Raw genomic sequence first — 19,613 nt, forward strand, 5'->3', positions numbered from 1 at the left:
TAAAAAGAAATTGCATCTCTTACCAGATAATTAACTACCATGAACATGTCCATTGCTGATTTATGTCTGTCTTCTAAACATTTTCAGGAATTACCAAGGAAAAAAAAGAAAAAAGGGAATGGGGGGGAAAGACAAACTGGGTTTTTGTTTGTTTCTATGGGGTTTTTTTGTGTTGAGTTGCTGTGGGGTTGTTTTGTTTTAACAACAGATAGTTCTTTTTCCTCAGGTGATCTAAATAGTGCCAATATAGCGCAGATGGAATACATGCAGCAAAGGATTTGTCAAGTTAAAATTGTCCAAAATGCTCCATTCAAGTTGTTTTCTGCCATTCACCTCTGGATATGGATTAGTTGTTTTTGTCCAACACAATTTGTTGACAGACAGAAACTGATAATTTTGGTGAAAACCAATAGGATGAAAAGACTGTAGCTCTTTTAATTTCTTCATAGAATCAGAGAATGGTAGGGGTTGGAGGGACCTTTAGAGATCATCTAGTCCAACCCCCCTGCAGAAGCAGGGTCACCTAGATCAGGTCACATAGGAACACATCCAAGTGGGTCTTGAAGATCTCCAAGGAAGGAGACTCCACAACCTCCCTGGGCAGAAATAGACCTTCTGATTCATATACTAGAAGAGTTAAATGCATTCTTTAACACTGAACACTCGCCTACCGAAGGGAAAACAGAAATACAAGATGCAGAAAAATCAGAAGTTCTTTGAAGTGTGCCCTTGTAAAGTGAAGGATTTTTAGGGGTCGGGGGGGAATCACTAGCATGAACAAAAGCACAGGAGATAGGAAAATGTAGCCTCAGATGTATGCAGCACACTTGTAAGTCAGTTATGGTTTTCCCCTTTTCCTTTTAACTTATTTGCCATTAAATTCTGTTAATGTTTTTAAAGCTCCTACAGGATGTAAGGTGTGAATATTTTTCACATAAATAGAAGATAGTGGGGAAGAGAAAACCTTAATGCACAGTGCTTTCTGCATTTGAATTTTACTTTACAATGGTCAATGCTTGTAGTGTTGAGATACTCATAAGCAACTGAGTTCTTTACAGTATGTCCTTACAGTTCGTGCCCTTTCAGTGAAGCTCCTGGGTATCAATGTGCTCAGCACTTCAGTGTTCTTCACTGCTTGTTCAGGAATATGTGTTTGCTAACAGTTAACAGTGTATTATAATAAATCTGTCTATTTAAAGCCACAAGCTAAGGAAGCAAGTGAAGAAGAACCAGTTCATGCCTTTTGACATCTAATTTCTGAGCGTGCTGAAGCTGAGACACTTCAATGCCTCATTAGACTTTTATTATCAGTACCTAGGATAAGAATCTCCTTAAACATGTTCAGGTGAGAGTTTTCTAGGGGATTAATGCATCTTAGAGTTTGACTGTAAATGTATTTTACCTTCCTGTTGGCCAAGAACTGTTTTCAGGTTGTTGCTTCCATCTGTGAATTACGTGTAACTATATTAGACTCACTCTTCCCCATTAATCAGAGACAGAGTTAAACATCTTGCCGTTCAGATTCCTGACATTAACTCTGTAGCTGAGCCAAAGGAGTGATCACAAGTCACTCTGTAGGAACTCCCCAGGCACATTTGGTATTTTCATAATGAATTCACACACCATAGGTTCTGTGTTATTTTTTAATGTTAGCAGTCTTGAGTTCAGCTTTTTGCCTCTAGCCCACAACAGTAACCATGTTAGTTACAAGAAGAGTAGTCTGTGCTGTATGAACCCTCAGGCTGTTAAGGAATACTGACTCATGGAGACAGGTTTGTAGTTTTTCTTTTTAAGACTCAGTTTTTAGAACTTCTATAATAAAATTTCCTCAAATGGAACTAGATGTCCTATTTTAGATGTACAGCTCTCACCTCAGAACCTGAATTAAAGGTGGCTTAATAAATGTAGTATTAGAGGAACTTGGTTCACAGTTCTAATGATCCATAAGTTCCTTGAAGTAGATATGACATGCTTTGGTTTCAGATTGGTTCAGTAGTACTGTCAGTAGTAAAACAAATGTTTTATACTGTCACTAAGGTAGTAGTCCTCAGAATACCAGCAGGGAGGTTTCTGAACATCCCTGCCTGTAACCATTACACTCAGGAATCGGCAACACCTTAAATTTTGCTCAGAAGCTAACAGGGAGCATGTAAAAAAAGTTTGAACATGAAAACTCATTGCCTAATTCTATTAGCCTTCATGTGGCATCTCCTAGAGCACATTACAGAGCCTAGCTAGGAATTGAGAAGGTCTGAATAGCCATTGTAAGCTCCTCAATTGGTAGAGAAGGCTGATATATCCTAGGCTTTCATATCAGTGTATAGATGCTACAGATTTATTCCTCTGGTGTTATTTAAGAAACTGGGAGCAGCAGCTGACTCAGTAGGACTGGCAGACTGGGGCTGGCTTGCAGGCATGATTAGCAGTTCAACAAAGTACTTTTCCTTTGCTTCAGCAATGCAGAGTTCAAGCAGCACTTCCACCCTTCAAAGTTTTATTGCTGGTAAGAGCCCTTTATTCAAATTAGTTTCTTGGCAAGACACACTATGAGATGAATTAAGTCAATTTTGTTAGAAGTTACTGTGGGAGAGCAGTAAGAGCATTGTTAAAACCCGTGTCTGAATAATTCCCTTGATACCATTCTTTGCATCCTAATTTCCTTGTGAAACCCAATTAACAGTGTGTCAATGTTTCCATCTTTGTTCAGTACTTGTAATACTTGGGATAGTGTTTGACATTTGGAATAGAGACTTGACGTATGAGAAGACCTGTGTATTTCACTCACACTACCAAGGAGGAAGGGGGGAAATAAATGAAAATATTTGGGAGAAGTTGAATTTTGAAATAAATCATGTTCATAGGATATTATTTTTTAATTTTTTTCCCTTTACCACTCCAACTGCATTGTAAATCATAACCGATGTGAATTTATATTTTGTACACAGAAGTTTCGTCTGGTGCGTATATAATGTTTGAACAAACACGGGAAACCTTTGCCAGTCTGTATATTGTGAATGGGAGAGGAGAGAGAGGTTACATGCTCACTCTACAAACACTTTCAAGTCTAAGATCTGATTTCCTTCAATTTAACACATGTAATAGTGTGTGTTTATGAATGGTCATAAAACTAGCCATGTCCTTTGATAATTCCCTGTATTTTTTTTGTCTTGGTACCAACATCTGGCATGCAGTTTCTTGAGATAATTATGTATTACTATCACATTCATTTTTATTTCTTAGAATTCTTATCAACTGCTGTTTCTCATTTCTCCATTTCCTTGCTTATCTTGTAAAATGTGTTATCTTTCAAGAAGGTTGTTTTCATATGTATTATTTGCAGATAACAGCTAAGAGTATACATTTCATTATGTAATCTCTTATTTTAAAAGATGTTTTAAGTACATTTTTGTGTAATAATTTTATAAAAGATAAATATATTTTCAAAGTCTGTGGTAAAAGCGAGGATATTTTTTAAGGTTAGCTTCACATGGTTTTCTTGTTATAATCTGAGATTATAAAGTACGGTTGTTTATCTTGGTAGCAGGAAAACATGATTTGATGTTATTTGGGTCAATTATTTGAGGTATTTAACCTGTGTCTTCATTCATCTATCTAAAAAAATAAAGTCTAGCAGTTTTTTGGTATTTACAGTAAAAGAATTGTCAGCAATAAGATAATCATAGAATCAATAGAATGGTAGGGCTTGGAAGGGACCTTTAGAGATCTAGTCTAACCCCCCTTCAGAAGCAGTTTCACCTAGATAGCTTCATACACATATCCATATATCCATACACAAGTGTAGGGAACATGTCTATTTTCAGTAATCTGTTTTCTTAAGACTTTGTTCTGTGCATCTTGAAGATGTAAAATAAGCAACATCAAGGTGTTTGTAGCAATTTCACTTCAGCAGTTCAGAGTGCTTGAAAGGCATGTATTATTATTCCAAGAACAAATCTGCTTTCTCTACACAGATGGCATTGTATTATGTGGTGTAAACAATTTTTAAGACTGTTCATAAAACCCGTTAGACATCTCATTGCCAATACATGTTATCAGAAACATTTTTTTCACTGGATATGTGGTGAGTTTGTAGCCTCTGATTTCACTGCTTGTTGGACTTACTGATATGTACCTGCCGCACTGTGTCAAGTCAGCAGGACAGTTTGAGCATCAGCTATTAAAATGTCTTAAACAATAAATTTGATTTGTTAAACCATACCATTTAATAGAAGATGGACTGTTCCACATAGAAAGAGTGGGAACTGAGTAGCTTTTTGGAGCTGTTTAAAGTTGTGCTTGAAGTATTAGTGAACTGACAATGCTCAAGAATCTTATGGATTTGACTAAAATAGATTAACATGCAAACATTAAAACGTAAATACTATAAAACAACAAAAATTCTGGGACTTTTAATCTAATGACATTTTCTCTTTAAAAGTTTATACGGCAACAAAGACATTTTAAGCTTACTGCAAATTCCCAAGTGTGGAATTTAAAACAGATGGAGTGTATATTTAGCTTTTCTCTCCAGAGACATCACAAGCAATGAATGCATTGAGTGAAATGAGATAGTTAAAGGGAAATAGCATTAAAAAGAACTGTTAAATGAATGAGTTAATGTGTTGGAGGCCACAGAAACACCTGTAAATGGTCATGTGAGGGTCAGGACTTCTTCCCGTCAAAAGGGGGCCAAATCAATAACCCATCTGAAGTGCATCTACACCAATGCATGCAGAATAGGCAACAAACAGGAAGAGCTGGAAGCTGTTGTGTACCAAGGGAAGTCTGACATCGTTGCTATTATGGAAACATGGTGGGATGAGTCTCATGACTGGAGTGCTGCATTGGATGGCTACAAACTCTTCAGAAGGGATATGCAAGGCAGGAGAGGTGGAGGGGTAACTCTCTGTGTTAGGGAGTGTCTTGATTGTTTAGAGGTCAGTGATTGGAAAGGATGGGATCAAGTTTTTATGGGTAAGAATCAGAGTAAAGGACAATAAGGTTGATATCCTGGTAGGAGTCTGTTATAGACTGCCCAGCCAGTAAGAGGAGGTAGACAAAATGTTTTTTAGGTAGGAAAAGTGTTGAGATTACTGGTTCTCATTGTCACGAGGACTTTAACTTACCAGGTGTCTACTGCGAATACAACACAGCAGAGAAGAAACAGTCCAGGAGGTTTCTGGAGTGTGTGGAAGACAACCTCCTCATGCAGCTGATAAGAGAGCCACTGAGGGAAGGTGCCTTGCTCTCAGAGATGGAAGGTGGGGATAGGGGACAGATTGAAGCTGCCTTAGTGCAAGGGGAAATGATGTGTGACCTGCTGCTGTGACCAGAAGTGGCTCAATGCAAATAAGTTGATGGGGCCAGATGCGATCCAGTCAAGGGTGCTGAGGGAGCTGGTGAAGTGCTCACCAGGCCACTCTCTATCATCTACCAGCAGTCCTAGCTCACTGGGAAGGTTCCAGCAGATTGGAGGATGGCAAATGTGACCCCCATATACAGGAAAAGCTAGAAGGAGGATCCTGGGAACGACAGGCCTGTCAGCCTGACTGCAGTGCCAAGGAAGGTTATGGAGCAAATCCCAAGACATATACAGGACAACCAAAGGGTTCAGGCCTAGTCAACATAGTTTTGTAAAAGACAGGTCCTGTTTGACCAATCTGATCTCCCTCTATGACAGTGTGATGAGGATGAGTGGATGAGGACAAAGGCTGTGGATGTGGTCTTCCTGGACTTGAGTAAAGCTTTCAACACAGTCTCCCACAGCATCCTCCTGGAGAAACTGACTCCCCATGGCTTGGATGGACCTAATCTGAGATGGGTGGAAAACTGAGATGGGTGGAAAACTCTGGGCACAGAGAATGGTAGTGAATGGGATTACATCCAGTTGGTGGCTGGTAACCAGTGGTGTTCCCCAAGGCTCAGTGCTGGGGCCTGTTTAACATCTTTTATCAGTGATCTAGGTGAGAGGATTGAGTGCACCCTCAACAAATTTGCTGATGACACCAAGCTGAGTTGGTGCGTAGATCTGCTTGAGGATAGGAAGGCTCCTCAGAGGAACTTGGACAGGCTGGAGCAAGGGGCTAAGGCCAGTTGTATGAGGTTTAACAAGGCCAAGTGCTGGGTCCTGCACTTGGACCACAACAACCCCATGCAACACTATAGGCTTGGGGCACAGTGACTGGAAAGCCATTGGACAGAAAAAGAAAAGGACCTGGGGATATCCTCATCTGTGCTGGTGAGGCCACATTTCAAATGCTGTGTTCAATTTTGGGCCTGTCACTACAAAAATTACATTGAGGTGCTGGAGCTTGTCCAGAGACAGGCAAAGAAGCTGGTGAATGGGCTGTAGAACAAGTCTTACGAGGAATGGCTGAGAGAATTGGGATTGTTTAGCCTGGAGAAGTCTGAGGGGACACGACACGATCACTCTCTCTATCAACTTCCTGAAAGGGAATTGTAGAGATGTGGGGGTCGATCTCCCCAGTAATGAATGATAGGACAAGAGGAAATGGCCTGAATTTATATCAGGAAAGGTTTAGATTGAATATTAGGAAGTATTGAATATGAGAGTTGTTAAGCATTGGAACAGGCTGCTCAGGAAAGTGGTGGAGTTTCCATGCCAAGTGATATTTAAAAGATGCATAGATGAGGTGCTAAGGGACATCATTTAGTGTTGGGCTTGGCAGTGTCAGGCTAGTGGTTGGACTCAATGATCTTTAAGGTCTTTTCCAACTGTAATTAGAAGCTACTTTGCCCAGTCCCGGATTTCTTTGAATTATTCCATAAAAACTTCAAATGGTTTTGCAGTATCCCTGAGTGAGAGCCCAGTGGCCCAGACAGTGGTTTGCTTTATTCTGGAAACTTTTGAAGTACATTTTATTTAGGCTTTTTACATGTCAATCAGTTTTGTGGAAGCTGAACGGCAGATTTGAGTTTGATTACAGAGAACCTGTGAATTTCATGATGTGCATCTTGTCTGGAAGGTGTCCAAACAGGTCACAGGAATTGTGTGCTTATTTCTTCCCATTGAATGGGAAAGGAGGCTTATATGCAGAGACTGTGGCAACTGAGTTAATTACCTAAGTTCTTGAGACTCTTTCTATTCCTATCTTAACTGATGTGGTAGTGTCCTCTGTCAGATCTTGCTATTGTCAGTGCATGGACTGATTGGTTAGAGGATACTTCAAGTTCCCTGGTTTTGTGGAAGAGCTATTAGTTGAACTCAAAACTTCTTTTTTTCTTTCTCTATCCCTAGATTTCATATTTCTTTGTTGTTATTTGGCCCAAAGAAAGTTAACAAGTGTTGGTACAGCGTGGTTTCAAAAGTCCAGGGTTTCAGCATGATAAGACAAGTCTGGTTTTCTGGGAGGAAGAAAGGAGTTTCTGCTTCACCGTCATTGCACACATGGAAGATACTGGTCACCTTATGGAAGGTTGTAGTGGTCCTTGGAATCTTTGAGTACCATATGAGTACTGTAAATATTGTAGTTATCCATAGAGATGGATGTACCAGAAAAAAAGGCATTATGTGTGAGAGTGGCTGGGCTGTATTTGATAGATATTCATTCATCTTGAACCCTCATCTGAGATGGAAGAGGTCATATTCACCTCATTTAGCTCAGAAAGCATATGCCTCAACTTTGAGACTGTGGGGTGTAAATTGAATGAAGTGTGGTTTATATAAGCACTTTATTTTCATTACATCAGTACATGGATCATTAATATTTTGCACTGAATTATTTTTAACTACATACTGTGCTTAATAAGATAGTGGGTACTTTAAAAATAGAAATAGAAGAAAACTAGTATGATGGGGGAGTATTCCTAAAATTATGTGTACTCCTACTAAATTATGTGTATTCCTACTAATGAGCTCACTAATGTATTGACTGCAAATTGTAACATTTTATTGCTTGCCTGATACTTGAGAGGAACAAAGGAAACTACCAAAAAAAAAAAAGAGAACCTGAGAGGACCTTCCTCAGCTTACAAGATGAGGTCACATCTGGTTAGTGATCACAAAGATAACTACAGTACTCTCTGCAAGTTTTGCTTGTTTTTATACCGTGCTTAACAATTTTCTTAGCATGAGTGGGATTGTTTGTTCTCTGATTTTTAATTCTTTTTTTTTTTCCCTCCCCTTTCAAGTGCAGTCCTGGGAGTAATCCTTGGTTTGGCTTCTATCAGCAAGGTCCTTGGGTTTTCTTTGTTTCATTAGTACACAAAATGTTACAAGTAGAGTCCTGGTGCTTACTGTGCTTTCAATAATGACAAATTTCAAATAATGCAATTTCTTTCTCTTAGCACTACTCTCAGTTACAATTGGTGTGATAACTCTATACCTAACTTGCCCTGTAGCTTACCTTAACTGGAGATGGAGTTAAAGTTAACATTAGTAGGATAATAAGTTTGTGAAGGGTCTTAATCTGTTTGGAAGAGAGGAAAAGTGTTTTTTCATAAAAAGAAGTGAAAAAAGGTTATAAATATATGGGATCTCTTTGTATGGAAGAGCATTATCATTACCTTGATGTTTGTGAAAGATGTTTCATCTTGCAGCATGCACAGTGATATAGATTTCTACAGGAGCTTGCTCAAACTGGAAAATTTAACAGAACTGAATCTCTGAAATGAAAAAAATAGCTTTTTTTTTTTTTTCATTTCTCCTTCAATCTCTGGTTCAATGGAATGTACCTCTTGGAACCTTTGGTTTCTTTTTCCTTTTAAATTCCTGCAGTGTCACCATGGTTAAGCATTGAGTCACAGGAAGGGCAGCAGGTCAGATTGAATACTTGGCTAATTGTTGTGGGATTTGATTATATCAGGGAAATTAAGTGTGGAGTTGTAAGTCTCCTGCTTGCATGGAATTTAAGGTGTAAAAAGGAGGAAAGCCGCATGTGTGGAGGAGAAGAATCAAGGCTGTTTGAGGGCAGGAATGATGAGTCAGTACCTCCAGCACAGACCCACCTGCATGAGTAGAGTTAAGGCAAAACTGACTATGAAAGTGGAGAGCTCCAACAATGTTGGGATCACTCTTTTGTGCAGTCTCTACAATTTTTCCCTACTTGAAAGATTTGAGCTTTGCAGTATAATCTGGTTTTGGTTAAGATATGGATTTGTCAAAAGTCCATCAAAATATAGTAAACTGTCTCAGTTTTTAAAGTCTCAACAAATGATCTGCTTTCCAAGTATATATGCCAAGTATATCTAGTGGCACTTGCCTCTGCCTCAGAATCACTCAAAATATTGGATATGCCACAAGTTTCTCTTCAGATGAATCGTAAAGGATATAACTTCCCATATGAAGTTCAGAAAGAGGCATTGGTCAGAGCAGAACAGGAATCAATTTCCAAGTGTACCAAGTACCACAGGGTCACTAGAGGACAGAGATAAAAGACTGTTCTTTCTGTAGGACATTTCTCTATGAAATACAGATACTTCCAACAAAACTCTGATCTTACTTCATCTCTCTGGAAATCAGTATTTCTAGACTAGTAAATACTATTGAAAGTGATAAAAAACCCAGGATAGAATCTGATGACAAGTACTTGAAAGATAAGCTTTCAAACCTAGTTTATCCACTCACTCATAACTAGATGTCCTCAGGAACATCATCTATCAAGAAGCCTTATTTTACCGAGTAACTGCAAAGTGAAGACACACAAAACCTGAAATTATTATTGTAATATTAAGTTTAAAATATTTTGTGTGTATACCATATTATATCTTTCTGAGTATATATACACACCTCATATCAAGGTGTGCTTTTTAGAATAAAAACGTTTAGGTTACAAAGTTGATGGTAGAATCTGAGGTACGAATATTCTTCTGTTTACTCTGTAATCAGTTCAAAGCTTGTAAAGTGCTTCAGGGCTTAAAATTTCTTTGTCTATATTGTTAGCATTTAATAATGAGTATGTAGCATAAACAGTGGTTTAGTTAAATTTCTTTTTGTATCCACTAGTCCTACCTAAGTAAAAGAAGATGAAGAATAATATCTGCATATCATACACTATCCCAAATTCAGGGCTAGAAAACTCATTCAAAAAATTATCAATGACTTAAATTTAAGAAAATCTAGAAATGGTAATGTTCAGATGTATTCTTCCCTTTCTAACATAGTGTAACAATTGACTCTCGTAAGGTTATGTTCTTGATGTTGAATTTTTTCTTAAATCTACTGTTGTTTAAAACTTTGAGTAAAAAAGAGAAGTTTAAGAGATGGTAAAAACTGCCTCCAACTATAGATGCAGAGTTTCTCTGTGATGTGTGAAAAACAACTTTATCTTATTATTGGTACATTAATTCAATTTCACAGATAATTTCTGGAAGGAAGGAGAGTGAGTTGGAAAGGTGGAAGATGATGAATCAGAAGAGACAACTTAAGGTGTTTCACTGTGTTGGCTCAAAAGGTTGTTAGAGTATATTGAAATATTGCAGTTATGTAAGCAGAGAATGACCTTATAAGTTGTCAGAGCTGGCTCTGAAAAAATATTTTCAAATTTTATATGTTTCTTTTTTCAAGTTTTTTTTACAAATTCAGTGTGTCTTTAGTGGTACTTCTTTTAATGAGATTTTTATCCATAATGCTGAAGAGAGAGTTATACATAACAAAGTTAGAAAGTTCTTTGGTTTAGAAAAATCTGTTTCTTTTTTACTAGATCTAATTTAACTCGGTAAAGTGTTTTTCTGCTATGTCTGCCTAATATTTGTCTAACATCCTAATTAAAAAAAAAGACTGATGAACTGACACTAAGTTAAAACTGCCTGATTCAGTTTTTCTGGAGGAAGACCAGTGCTTTTGCCAAACAAGAGCAACAATCACATTTTTTTGATTGACTGCCACATATTAACGATGCTGGGAGCTATGTAGCATTCAATAACTATTGGATCAAGAAAGTATAACTTCTCCTAAAGATGTGACTAATCTGAGTAAAATTTTAAGGGAACATAACATAGATTTCTGAACTTGCTAGTTACAGAAACTGTTATAGTCTTTTTGACATTGTTCGCCTATTCCAAGTGTCTTTGATTTCAACCTAGAACAATAACTAGGAGAGATTATTTCTTGGCAGGAAGAAAATTATTTTATTATGACCACACATTGAAAATTTCAGATTATGTAAAGCAATCAAGTTTCTATAGAAATGGCTGTGGGAGGACTAGTTTCCTACTTTGGTGGCGAGGCTGTAGACTAATTTGTAACTCTTAATAAGGAAACTATAACATAAAGTATTTGCAGTGATAGGAATTGCTGATGAAAGGAAATGAATGTTCTTCTTTATAATTTTCAGTTACCAAAAGCTAGGCACAGACTGATAGAAACCAATAGGAGTCTTAACTGTGAAGCATTTGGCATCTTGTAATACCTTAATATCTTGAAATGCCTTTGCTGCAATTCTCTCTGGTATTTTGCTGGTGTGTTCTTCCTTCCCAAAGCCAGTTACTTACCTAGCTCCTAATTTTGCTGGAAGGTGAATTACCACATCAGGGCTCTCATCACTAGGAGCTTTCAGCCTCAGGGATGAGCTTGCAGGTTGTGGAGGCACAGACCCTGTCTAGACAAAGTGTGTGACATCTTTTAATTAGCCATGCAAATTCCCACCATCCATTCCTAGTTGCATATGTAACTGTGGGAGTAGTACTGTGCTTCAGCTGAGCAAAACCACTGACTTCCCAGATGACTTCTGTCAGTGCCATATGCTTCCTATGAATATCTTCTTCCACAGTGTTTGAAGCAGGATTCTTTTTCTCCAAGATACTCTGTTTGCTTTGCAGCATTGAGTGAGACAGATAGCAGTTTTAGTAACTTTCAGGCTGTCAAGAGGGCAATATATGAAGTGAGGTCTCCTGGTGTGCTGTGAAGGCTGCCTAAACATGATAGCATTGAGCAAAGAGCCATATTCGGCTCCATATGAAGTTAGTTTGACTGGCAGTGACTAGCAACAGGACTAACAGCAATTGCTGCATCAGTAATAACTACTTCAATAATATGAATGTCCCTCTTAATTGAATGTGATATATTAAATATGTTATTAATCTATATAGCAATGAATCTAAAAGGCAGAGAGAAAAAAACCTTACTTTTATACAAGAAAAAGAAAGAAAAAATGCATCCACACTTCTGTACCAGTGACCCCAACAAGTTTTTGTGATTTCTTTATGTGCCAGAAGCCATGTACATACTCTTAAATGTTGCTTCCAACTTCCAGTGGCTGCTTCCAGATGTTTGTACTGCAACTCTGCCTGACTGTCGGCAAGTCATTTAACGGTTTTATACCACTGTTAATTTTAATATGCTGTACTTAGTGATCCTTGGGACAGAGAATATCTTTTGTTAAGTGCACGTCTTTTGCCTTGTAGAAAGTGTTGAGTCTCATTTAGATTGCTAGATGATGCCTGAAAATCTAGATAGATTTTAAAGAAAGGACAACATAACTTTGTTCTGGCAAGACTGATCGAGGATGTAGAATGCAGTGAAAGTTCAGGGAATGCAGTGCAAACATTCCTTCTCATTCTCTGTGCTGCTTGAATTTTAGTTTTCAATGTAGCACATTTTGATCACTGTGTCATCGGACGTGCAAAGTGTGACTTTTGTAGTATTGTACTTGGTTACATGAGGATGTCAAAGAGAGTCTCAGCTTTTCCTGAAACATTGTCCCACTGAGAGATGTGATTCTGTGGTCTTTGAAATTGTAATGTTAGGTTTGGAAGGAAAGAAAATATCTTTGTGTTTCAATGTGGGTTTTTTTCTATATGTTTATTATTACAGCCTTTTGGGAAGTTTTTGTGCTTAGCTGACAATGTAACTTATCAATAATTGTTATGGAAGAGTCACAAGAGCTGTATTCATTTGCATTTGGCTTAGGTTTGTGGTAGCTTTGCCCAGACCTCCAAACCTGCCAAAGCCCAAACGTGGAATGTGATGAGTATGGTAAAGACTGGACTAGTGAGGAGAGAAAAAATAACTTTAATGCAGAAAACCTAAAATTTTACTTTTAATGAGAATATTGTAATGCGCTTTATCATTATTTATTTCTGATGTGTTGGCAGTTTTTCGTTTCTTCTGATTTTTCTCCAGTAAAGTCACTTTAGTTGTTTTTCTGTCTGTCCCTAAAAAGTACTTGGTGAAATCATGCTATCTTTTTGTTTTGTTTTGTTTTGATGAGTGGCACAGTGGCAAGCCTGGCATTTGTATTTTACTGTATATGTGTTTCAAGCCCAAATGACTTGGGAGTACTTTAGGTGGTCGCTGCTAAGAATGGTTTTCAGAGAGGGATTCACAGGATTAGATTTACACTAAATGAGCAGAGGCCGTGAGGGGAAAATTGTGATTCATTAGGAACCCTGGTTTAGGTTCAAGTGATAAAAATAGCTGCAGGACATCTTAAATTATTTTGGAAACTAGAAAAGTGAAGGGATTCAATCTAGAATGTTTTGTAAGTTATCTACTTTTATACAGTTTTCTGCATTACTCTCCTCTCTTCAGTATATCTAGGTATGTCTTCCAAAGAGAAAGCCAGAAAGATTACTCTGTCAAAGATTCAGCTTCTGTAAGCACAAGCTTTTTTAGGGAGAGCTGTCAGTACTACTCAAATGTTTATCTTGTCTGTTCTGCCAAAACATGTTCCTGGAAATTTCCATTTTCAATTCTGGTTTTAGGCAAGATGAAAGAAATGGAAGCAAAATACCAGAAAACCATTCTGTATAGTTCAGATAAAGTTACTACATCATTCGTTACAATCACTGTAATTATTCATGGAAATGTTCCATAATAGGTTGGTGAACATGCGTGTTCTATGTTTTATCAAAAGAAGATGTAATTATCTGACTCCTGCCATTATGCTCTTACCAGACATGAATTTTTCAGTCTCGCACACTGCCGGAGTTATGACTCCACTTTCTCTAAATATTCTATTTTTGAAAGACATGCTTTATGTTTGATTTTGCAGATCCAGAATGCTAATGATGTGCTAATAGCACCGCTGGAGAAGTTTCGTAAAGAGCAAATAGGAGCAGCAAAAGTAAGTGGCTGTGGAAACACATTTCATATTTATTTGAGTTTATCAGTGTGTTTTGAGGCTGGACTGAAAACTGGCCATCTTCATTAATGTGTTAGTAAATTATGCTGAATTCTTAGCTTCAGAGGAGGAGATGACTTAGAAATTGAGTTTAAAGACTGATTATATGCATAGACTACATCACTTGCTACTGATGCACATGGGGAGTTCTGTTCATTTTGTGATGTCTGCATTTGTGTTAGGTTGTATCTTGTGTTAACTCAGAACCACATAGACATTTGAACAGCTTGTACTGGTGCAGTGACCTTTGAGTGGTTATTGTAGAAAGCCTGAAAGACGTCCATATGCTTTTAGCAGACACTCTTTTCATCTCTGCTTTCGCTCTCTACTTTGCATGACTGATGCAGTGCAGTGACGCATATTCACTTTGTCAGAGTATTCATTTTCATATTTTCCCAGAGGTTTTCCTGTGGTAGGAAGGGCTCCAGTTGGTGATTTACACCAGTTGCTTGGTATTGTTGCATCTGTATTAGAGAAACAGTGCAGGTTGTCTATATCAGGGTTCAGTAGCCAGCCCAGGAAATGAGATATATTGGGGAAAAAGATGTTGGAATGAACTGTTAGTCCGGAAAAGCTATTTTTAGTCTGATCCAGGAGTCTCAAGTGGTTATCAGTGATTGCTTTGATCACAATCTCAGAGAGATGCATAACGGCTGCGGTAGTCAATTAGAGGTATGGTTAGTAACCATTCCTTCGAACTACATAAATATGCTAGTTCTGAAGCATTTTGCATCTTGCATTAGCGCTCATAAAATTTTCTGGGAAATCTTCCATTTGTAAGGTTAAACGGGTATGAAAAAAAGTCTCTCTTTGATGTTGTAGCAAAGGTTACACTTGTGTTGTACTCAAACAACCTCAGAAGAAGAACAGAGATACTGGAAAGGCAGACCAAAGATTTATATTTTTTTACTACTATTGTGACTATGTAGCAAACAGATGAGACTACTTACACACAGGAACTAAGTAACTGCTTGACAAGAATTTTTACTGTGAACTTGAGGTCAGATTTCTCTGAAATGGATGTTCTTTACCCTCTTACTGGATATGTCTTTGTGTACAACTGCATTCTTCTCTTGTCCCACCCCTCTGCTGCTGTGAGATGCAGGGCCAGGAGTTTATTTACCATGCTGCAGAAGTCTGAATTAAATCCCAGCACAAAATCGAGTTTACTTTTCTTTAGATTTTAGTTGCATTGTTCAGTTCTTTGTGTTACCATTTCATTTCATATTCCTATCGTTTAAAGGATATAATTCTTCTCTGCAGACCTGTTTGAAAGCCTAACCTATGTACTATTAACTGTCCTGGTACATCAGAGAGATGATCCACAGGCATTTCAAAGGACTTTCTGCAGAGTTGTATAAGACACTCATGTCTCCTTTGAATATATGGCTTGAGAGATGTCAACACATATTTAAGGGTCTAATTGAAGATGACTGCTTTGTGGGTTTTTTTTAATCAGCAACATAATTTGACAATATTTATTTAACATTAAAGGCAGGGCACTACAGGAAGGGTTGAGTGCTCTCTGATTGGTATACCACAACAGGTTTTTTTCCATAACTCTTCCAGATAAAATATGAGCATTTGCCAATTTAACATAATTTGTGGAGACATTGAATCATTTTTACTTGTCTGTCTTCACGCAACAGTGTACTCAATGAGTTCAGGGGAGAACCTGGCTCAGCTAACTTTTAATCCAGTGTCTAATGCACTTTATTATGTATTGCTACGTGTGTTTTGGACAGTCCGCGATACTAGTTGACACATTGATACCATATAGAGACCTCTGCCAGCTCATTGTATTATAAAATGTCAAATAAACCTGCATAACCCAGATTGTGGTGCAAACATTTGCCTCTACATTGATTTTTATCAGCGGAAACAGTTACAGTTGGCCTTTAACTAAATGCAATAAACACAAAGAAGTGAGAGATTAGTTACATTTAATACTGTTTTGCTGGTAATTACAAAATAGCAACATGTGATCTAGGGATAATAAGACCAGTATGAAATAGAATACAAATTTGGTCTTTTTGAAACTCATTGTTAGTACAGAACATGGTCAGATTGCTTACTTCCACTTGCATTTGCTGGACTCAGCCCTTGAGCATTTATGAACTCTCACAGATATAGGATAGGTTTAGCTTGCTAGTTATTGATTTGTAGTTAATGAAGCATTTGCACAGAGGATTGAATCTTTGAACTCCTCTGGGCTGATCTGAACTGGCAGCCAAACAAAAAATATAGACGCTTTCTTTTTACTTGGATTTCAGCAGCAAGTTTCACAGAACGCTGAGAATGTCACTTTTATTTGAGATTTTCTGTAAACATATCAACTGTATGGACCACGTATCAACCACTACATTTTCCTCTGAAATATCATGCTTGAGCTGTTTTTCCTTTAGTATTAACTTACAAAGGTATGTAGGATTGTATTCATATCAAGCCCAAAATTGCTTCTTTTTCTCTGTCATCCTTCTCCCTCTAAAATCCCAAGACGTATCTGTCTCTGTGTTCCTCTTCAAAGAGAGGCAGACTCCACAGCATCGCTGAGAGTTATGTCGTATTATGTATTTTTATAACTGTGAATTAATTTGCATCATAGCATCTTATTGACCAACGTTTGAAGAGATAAGGTATAGCAGTATAGTTAATTGTATATGCCTTTTGGCATGAGCAATTTCAGCAGCAGTGAGAGATGCAATCAGTTAGTGTTTGTGATCAACCTTACACTGTGAGAGCATATTTTAAAAGCAGTGGTGAGTGGTGGATTCTCTCTCTTCTAATTGGGCTTTGAAATTATTGATTTTAGTACCCGATTGAGCTGTGTCTCCTGTTTTTTTTAAGGGGTAAAAAAGGTTTGATAGTTGTGTTATTATTTCATGTTATGTATATTGGTACTAGGAACTACTGTCAGGTTTCAGTAACGGGAAGATTGTCACTTTAAAGAAAAAAGCCCAGTTATCATTTTTTTTTTTTAACACCAGATAAAATTCATCTGGAGACAAAAACAAGCAGTCCCCAGCACTGCCACACACATATAGAGAAAATTCTGGTTTTCACTCTAACAATCAGCATTTTATTTTAATAAGTAACTTGAAGATTTTTACTACCATGATGAACTATGTAGGAATATTCTTCTGCATCAATCCCATATAGAGAATGAGAGTACTTTATTCTTTCTTCAAAAATTTATTAAATTTAGGCAAAAAAAATTACAGAAATCGAAGAGAATGTAGAGGATAATGTATATCCCATTGATGTTACAAAACTATATTTCAAATACAAGGACAGCATAAACTCAGAGTGCAAAGTTCAAGTGTTTTTGGAACATCATAAGAATAATACTATAGACAATTCTTCACATGCACTTCAAAAATCTGAAAGCACCCAACAAATTGGTGAAACATTTCCCATAAAACATTAGTGTTTGTAGCCAAACTTGCAGTACACAAATCTGCATAACTCAGTCTTCTCAATTTATACTACTTGCTCTTCTGTTTTTATTGCACATATTTCAGTTCTTCCTTTTCTATGCACACTCAGTTTAAATAAAGCTGAGTTCTCTCCAGAGACTACACAAACCCAGCTTTGCATTGGATAGCCTGTTGATTTACTCCATCTGAGTTTAAAAAAAAAAAAATGACCTCTGCAATTATTGTAGAAACGCGAGCAAAAGCCGGGTGAGGTAACTGGGAAAGGATTTCAGGCACGAAACATTTTGCCTTATTTGGTAAATGTGGTTTGCAAGTCCCCAGCTGGTAACTTTGGTGAGATCACTGTGTGATGTGTTATGTACAATAAGGCCAAACTTTCATGTGTCTTTTTATCCATTGAGTACAGTATTTAACAATATTTGTTCCAATGTTCATTGACCTTTAGTACAACTTAGATCAAAGACAACAGAAGCAATTCTGGTTTTAAGACTTAAAAGGAGATATTTGTTTCCTCCTTAAAATTCCATCTGTTTGTTTCATAAAATTATTTATTTTGGCCAGAACGATTATTTTTTATTATTATTTACTTTCATTCATTCAAAGCTGTGAATTCCTGTCTACTTGGGAAACAAATCCCTGTTCACTACTGGCATCTACGTCCACATCTATACTCACATGATGTAGGCATGCAGGAGCTGACATGCTCTCTCTCTGTTTTAGTTGTGTTCTGTCAAAGTTGAGAAGCATAAAACAAACCATAAAAACCTCATTTTTTAAAAGTCTGTCAGAAAGCTGCCAAACCAGAGTTATCGTTAGGTATCTAAGATTAGTTAGAAATACCAGAATGCCCATTTTGTGAACAGATTTCCTTGGTGTCTAATGAAATTATAGCATTGTTGTCTGTCAACTAAGAAAAAAAAATGAATGACCTGACTCTAGTAGGTATGGTGGAAGGTGTTTCGTTATGACTAGCATCTATTACTCAAGGTTTGTTACTTGCATCCACTAGTTCGACTAGATGATCTCTAAAGGTCCCTTCCAACCCCTACCATTCTATGACTCTATGATTTTAATGTCAGTCAGAACTATAGGGGGATGAAGGAAGGAGGCAGAAATAGAGGCCAGGACAGGATAATTGATGTCCAAATGTTTTGAGTTAAAATGCACCAGTTTCCTCAAAAAAATTCTTACTATCAGAGTTACCTGATAGGTTTTTTGAGAAGACAACTTACTCTCTAGGCAAGAAAATGTAGCAAATCAAACCTACTTTGATTTCAGCAAGGCCTTGAAAGGATTCTACAGTAGACATTATAATTTTGTTTAGATATGGGTTAGTATGAGAACCTGATCTGTCTGGGGAACTGGCTAATGGGGAAAGGGCGATGGTATGGGATTGTTTATGGGAAAGGTTATCTGGTTAGAGAGAAATTGCTAACAACAAGATACCAAGGGCCAATTTAAGGCAGATCTATTGTTTTATTTTTAGTAATGGTCAGGTGAAAAAAAATCTGGTGTTGCTGACATATCTTGTGATTGCTGTACATTGGGGATATTGCCAAGATAGAAAACTAGAGGATTTCAGAAGACAATGTAAGAAGAAATGACTGAGCATGAGGAACTGAGGCTACTCAGTGGTCCCAACACAGCTGCAAATCAAAGAATATGCTGTACCTCTAAAAAGCTCAAGTGACAATGTCTTCAGATAGCATAGGCTTTTAGGGATCTATCTCTGGTAGATAGGAGAAGTACAGATTTTCTGTAGGTTTTCTCTTATATAAATCCTCCAGTTTTGCATTAAGTTTGTGAACTATAAAAGAGTTGTAAATTGCATTTATTGAAACATTTAATTCAAAAGTGTTGATCCTAGATAATTTTAATATGAAAAATAATTCAGAATATATTTTCTAATTTGATATCTTATTCAAACTAATATTGGCAAATGGAAGAGCTGAGGAATTAGGAGGCTAAACAGAAAGAAAATATTGGTTTTATAATAGTAAATTTTGTTTGTGACAATTGTAATAAAAGCTGAAAAATTGAAAAATTCTTCAGATTAAATATTGTTAAAAATGTTTGTTATTTCATCTCAATTTTT

General features: G+C 37.2%; 1 protein-coding gene across 1 annotated transcript in view; it reads left to right on the plus strand.

Moving 5' to 3' along the window:
• The window catches only part of ARHGAP42 (Rho GTPase activating protein 42), a 154,882-nt gene that overhangs the window by 67,291 nt on the left and 67,978 nt on the right, over nt 1-19,613 (plus strand). Inside the window, exon 4 of the mRNA XM_061991652.1 lies at nt 13,953-14,024. Within this exon, the coding sequence (XP_061847636.1) occupies nt 13,953-14,024 (72 nt within the window). The remainder of the gene's footprint in view (nt 1-13,952; nt 14,025-19,613) is intronic.

Source organism: Colius striatus, chromosome 1 (assembly GCF_028858725.1).
Source record: "Colius striatus isolate bColStr4 chromosome 1, bColStr4.1.hap1, whole genome shotgun sequence".
NCBI classification, from domain to species: Eukaryota; Metazoa; Chordata; class Aves; order Coliiformes; family Coliidae; genus Colius; species Colius striatus.